At 51.4% G+C, this 6,000-nt stretch overlaps 1 protein-coding gene across 1 annotated transcript in view; it reads left to right on the forward strand.

The window, feature by feature from the left end:
• Positions 1-5,652, forward strand: part of LOC138362301 (polyhomeotic-proximal chromatin protein-like) — a gene marked incomplete at its 3' end in the record, with an annotated part of 29,467 nt that extends 23,815 nt beyond the window's left edge. Inside the window, exons 5-8 of the mRNA XM_069321041.1 lie at positions 2,312-2,463; positions 3,496-3,643; positions 5,010-5,221; positions 5,509-5,652. Of these exons, the coding sequence (XP_069177142.1) occupies positions 2,312-2,463; positions 3,496-3,643; positions 5,010-5,221; positions 5,509-5,652 (656 nt within the window). The remainder of the gene's footprint in view (positions 1-2,311; positions 2,464-3,495; positions 3,644-5,009; positions 5,222-5,508) is intronic.
• Positions 5,653-6,000: the final 348 nt, after the last annotated feature.

The raw sequence follows: 6,000 nt of genomic DNA on the forward strand, positions 1-6,000 counted from the left end.
CTACATCACTGGAAACAGCAAGGTGGCAGCTACATCGCCAGAAACAGCAAGGTGCAGCTACATCGCCAGAAACAGCAAGGTGCAGCTACTATCACTGGAACAGCAAGGTGCAGCTACATCGCCAGAAACAGCAAGGTGCAGCTACATCACTGGAAACAGCAAGGTGCAGCTACATCGCCAGAAACAGCAAGGTGCAGCTACATCACTGGAAACAGCAAGGTGCAGCTACATCACTGGAAACAGCAAGGTGCAGCTACATCGCCAGAAACAGCAAGGTGCAGCTACATCGCCAGAAACAGCAAGGTGCAGCTACATCACTGGAAACAGCAAGGTGCAGCTACATCACTGGAAACAGCAAGGTGCAGCTACATCACTGGAAACAGCAAGGTGCAGCTACATCGCCAGAAACAGCAAGGTGCAGCTACATCACTGGAAACAGCAAGGTGCAGCTACATCACTGGAAACAGCAAGGTGCAGCTACATCACTGGAAACAGCAAGGTGCAGCTACATCACCAGAAACAGCAAGGTGCAGCTACATCACCAGGAAACAGCAAGGTGCAGCTACATCGCCAGAAACAGCAAGGTGCAGCTACATCACTGGAAACAGCAAGGTGCAGCTACATCACTGGAAACAGCAAGGTGCAGCTACATCGCCAGAAACAGCAAGGTGCAGCTACATCACTGGAAACAGCAAGGTGCAGCTACATCACCTGGAAACAGCAAGGTGCAGCTACATCGCCAGAAACAGCAAGGTGCAGCTACATCACCGGAAACAGGAAGGTGCAGCTACATCACTGGAAACAGCAAGGTGCAGCTACATCACTGGAAACAGCAAGGTGCAGCTACATCACTGGAAACAGCAAGGTGCAGCTACATCGCCAGAAACAGCAAGGTGCAGCTACATCACTGGAAACAGCAAGGTGCAGCTACATCACTAGAAACAGCAAGGTGCAGCTACATCACTGAAACAGCAAGGTGCAGCTACATCGCCAGAAACAGCAAGGTGCAGCTACATCGCCAGAAACAGCAAGGTGCAGCTACATCACCAGAAACAGCAAGGTGCAGCTACATCGCCAGAAACAGCAAGGTGCAGCTACATCACCAGGAAACAGCAAGGTGCAGCTACATCACCAGGAAACAGCAAGGTGCAGCTACATCACCAGAAACAGCAAGGTGCAGCTACATCGCCAGAAACAGCAAGGTGCAGCTACATCGCCAGAAACAGCAAGGTGCAGCTACATCACCAGAAACAGCAAGGTGCAGCTACATCACCAGAAACAGCAAGGTGCAGCTACATCGCCAGAAACAGCAAGGTGCAGCTACATCACCAGAAACAGCAAGGTGCAGCTACATCACTGGAAACAGCAAGGTGCAGCTACATCGCCAGAAACAGCAAGGTGCAGCTACATCACTGGAAACAGCAAGGTGCAGCTACATCACATGGAAACAGCAAGGTGCAGCTACATCACCAGAAACAGCAAGGTGCAGCTACATCACCAGAAACAGCAAGGTGCAGCTACATCGCCAGAAACAGCAAGGTGCAGCTACATCGCCAGAAACAGCAAGGTGCAGCTACATCACTAGGAAACAGCAAGGTGCAGCTACATCGCCAGAAACAGCAAGGTGCAGCTACATCACTGGAAACAGCAAGGTGCAGCTACATCGCCAGAAACAGCAAGGTGCAGCTACATCACCTGGAAACAGCAAGGTGCAGCTACATCACTGGAAACAGCAAGGTGCAGCTACATCGCCAGAAACAGCAAGGTGCAGCTACATCGCCAGAAACAGCAAGGTGCAGCTACATCCCTGGAAACAGCAAGGTGCAGCTACATCGACAGGAAACAGCAAGGTGCAGCTACATCACTGGAAACAGCAAGGTGCAGCTACATCGCCAGAAACAGCAAGGTGCAGCTACATCACTGGAAACAGCAAGGTGCAGCTACATCGCCAGAAACAGCAAGGTGCAGCTACATCGCCAGGAACAGCAAGGTGCAGCTACATCACCTAGAAACAGCAAGGTGCAGCTACATCACCAGAAACAGCAAGGTGCAGCTACATCACTGGAAACAGCAAGGTGCAGCTAATCACTGGAAACAGCAAGTGCAGCTACATCGCCAGAAACAGCAAGGTGCAGCACATCGCCAGAAACAGCAAGGTGCAGCTACATCACGGAAACAGCAAGGTGCAGCTACATCGCAGAAACAGCAAGGTGCAGCTACATCACTGGAAACGCAAGGTGCAGCTACATCATCTGAAACAGCAAGGTGCCGCTACATCACTGGAAACAGCAAGGTGCAGCTACATCCGCAGAAAACAGCAAGGTGCAGCTACATCCCTAGGAAACAGCAAGGTTGCAGCGGAACATCACAGAAACAGCAAAGTGAGCTACATCGCAAGAACCGCAAGGTGCAAGCTACATCACTGGAAACACAAGGTGCAGCTACATCACCAGAAACAGCAAGGTGCAGCTACATCCAGGGAAACAGCAAGTAGCAGCTACATCACCAGAAACAGCAAGGTGCAGCTACATCGCCAGAAACAGCAAGGTGCAGCTACATCACTGGAAACAGCAAGGTGCAGCTACATCACTGGAAACAGCAAGGTGCAGCTACATCGCCAGAAACAGCAAGGTGCAGCTACATCACTGGAAACAGCAAGGTGCAGCTACATCACTGGAAACAGCAAGGTGCAGCTACATCACTGGAAACAGCAAGGTGCAGCTACATCACCAGAAACAGCAAGGTGCAGCTACATCACCAGAAACAGCAAGGTGCAGCTACATCGCCAGAAACAGCAAGGTGCAGCTACATCACTGGAAACAGCAAGGTGCAGCTACATCACTGGAAACAGCAAGGTGCAGCTACATCGCCAGAAACAGCAAGGTGCAGCTACATCACTGGAAACAGCAAGGTGCAGCTACATCACTGGAAACAGCAAGGTGCAGCTACATCGCCAGAAACAGCAAGGTGCAGCTACATCACCGGAAACAGGAAGGTGCAGCTCACACTGGAAACAGCAAGGTGCAGCTACATCACTGAAACAGCAAGGTGCAGCTACATCACTGGAAACAGCAAGGTGCAGCTACATCGCCAGAAACAGCAAGGTGCAGCTACATCACTGGAAACAGCAAGGTGCAGCTACATCACTGGAAACAGCAAGGTGCAGCTACATCACTGGAAACAGCAAGGTGCAGCTACATCGCCAGAAACAGCAAGGTGCAGCTACATCGCCAGAAACAGCAAGGTGCAGCTACATCACCAGAAACAGCAAGGTGGCAGCTACATCGCCAGAAACAGCAAGGTGCAGCTATATCACTCGGAAACAGCAAGGTGCAGCTACATCACCAGAAACCAGCAAGGTGCAGCTACATCACCAGAAACAGCAAGGTGCAGCTACATCGCCAGAAACAGCAAGGTGCAGCTACATCACCGGAAACAGCAAGGTGCAGCTACATCACCAGAAACAGCAAGGTGCAGCTACATCACCAGAAACAGCAAGGTTGCAGCTACATCGCCAGAAACAGCAAGGTGCAGCTACGATCACCAGAAACAGCAAGGTGCAGCCTACATCAGCCTGGAAACAGCAAGGTGCAGCTACATCGCCAGAAACCAGCAAGGTGCAGCTACATCGCTAGAAAGCAAGGTGCAGCTACATCACTGGAAACAGCAAGGTGCAGCTACATCCCCAGAAACAGCAAGGTGCAGCTACATCACCAGAAACAGCAAGGTGCAGCTACCATCGCCAGAACAGCAAGGTGCAGCTACATCGCCAGAAACAGCAAGGTGCAGCTACATCAATTGGAAACAGCAAGGTGCAGCTACATCCTGGAAACAGCAAGGTGCAGCTACATCACTGGAAACAGCAAGGTGCAGCTACATCGCGAAACAGCAAGGTGCAGCTGACATCACTGAAAACAGCAAGGTGCAGCTACCATCACTGGAAACAGCAAGGTGCAGCTACATCGCCAGAAACAGCAAGGTGCAGCTACATCACCGGAAACAGCAAGGTGCAGCTACATCACTGGAAACAGCAAGGTGCAGCTACATCACTGGAAACAGCAAGGTGCAGCTACATCACTGGAAACAGCAAGGTGCAGCTACATCGCCAGAAACAGCAAGGTGCAGCTACATCACTGGAAACAGCAAGGTGCAGCTACATCACTGGAAACAGCAAGGTGCAGCTACATCACTGGAAACAGCAAGGTGCAGCTACATCACCAGAAACAGCAAGGTGCAGCTACATCGCCAGAAACAGCAAGGTGCAGCCTACATCGCCAGAAACAGCAAGGTGCAGCTACATCACTGGAAACAGCAAGGTGCAGCTACATCGCCACTGAAACAGCAAGGTGCAGCTACATCGCCAGAAACAGCAAGGTGCAGCTACATCACTGGAAACAGCAAGGTGCAGCTACATCACCAGAAACAGCAAGGTGCAGCTACATCGCCAGAAACAGCAAGGTGCAGCTACATCACAGAAACAGCAAGGTGCAGCTACATCACTGGAAACAGCAAGGTGCAGCTACATCACATGAAACAGCAAGGTGCAGCTACATCACTGGAAACAGCAAGGTGCAGCTACATCGCCAGAAACAGCAAGGTGCAGCTACATCACTGAAACAGCAAGGTGCAGCTACATCACCAGGAAACAGCAAGGTGCAGCTACATCACTGGAAACAGCAAGGTGCAGCTACATCGCCAGAAACAGCAAGGTGCAGCTACATCGCCATGGAAACAGCAAGGTGCAGCTACATCACCAGAAACAGCAAGGTGCAGCTACATCGCCAGAAACAGCAAGGTGCAGCTATATCCACGGAAACAGCAAGGTGCAGCTACATCACCAGAAACAGCAAGGTGCACTACATCGCCAGAAACAGCAAGGTGCAGCTACATCACCTGGAAACAGCAAGGTGCAGCTACATCACCAGAAACAGCAAGGTGCAGCTACATCACCAGAAACAGCAAGGTGCAGCTACATCGCTAGAAACAGCAAGGTGCAGCTACATCACCAGAAACAGCAAGGTGCAGCTACATCACCAGGAAACAGCAAGGTGCAGCTACAATCGCCAGAAACAGCAAGGGTGCAGCTACATCATGCGAAACAGCAAGGTTCAGCTACATCGCCATGGAAACAGCAAGGTGCCAGCTACCAGCACTGGAAACAGCAAGGTGCAGCTACATCACTGAAACAGCAAGGTGCAGCTACATCGCCAGAAACAGCAAGGTGCAGCTACATCGCCAGAAACAGCAAGGTGGTCAGCTACATCGCCAGAAACAGCAAGGTGCAGCTACATCGCCATGGAAACAGCAAGGTGCAGCTACATCCCTAGGAAACAGCAAGGTGCAGCTACATCCATTGGAAACAGCAAGGTGCAGCTACATCGCCTGGAAACAGCAAGGTGCAGCTACATCGCCAGAGAAACAGCAAGGTGCAGCTACACTCACTGAAACAGCAAGGTGCAGCTACATCAGCCAGAAACAGCAAGGTGCAGCTACATCACCATGGAACAGCAAGGTGCAGCTACATCGCCAGAAACAGCAAGGTGCAGCTACATCGCCAGAAACAGCAAGGTGCAGCTATATCATTGGAAACAACAAGGTGCAGCTACATCGCCAGAAACAGCAAGGTGCAGCTACATCACTGGAAACAGCAAGGTGCAGCTACATCGCCAGAAACAGCAAGGTGCAGCGACATCACTGGAAACAGCAAGGTGCAGCTACATCACTGGAAACAGCAAGGTGCAGCTACATCGCCAGAAACAGCAAGGTGCAGCGACATCACTGGAAACAGCAAGGTGCAGCTACATCACTGGAAACAGCAAGGTGCAGCTACATCGCCAGAAACAGCAAGGTGCAGCTACATCGCCAGAAACAGCAAGGTGCAGCTACATCACTGGAAACAGCAAGGTGCAGCTACATCACTGGAAACAGCAAGGTGCAGCTACATCGCCAGAAACAGCAAGGTGCAGCTACATCGCCAGAAACAGCAAGGTTCAGCTACAT

Source organism: Procambarus clarkii, unplaced genomic scaffold (genome assembly GCF_040958095.1).
Source record: "Procambarus clarkii isolate CNS0578487 unplaced genomic scaffold, FALCON_Pclarkii_2.0 HiC_scaffold_1601, whole genome shotgun sequence".
Taxonomy (NCBI): domain Eukaryota; kingdom Metazoa; phylum Arthropoda; class Malacostraca; order Decapoda; family Cambaridae; genus Procambarus; species Procambarus clarkii.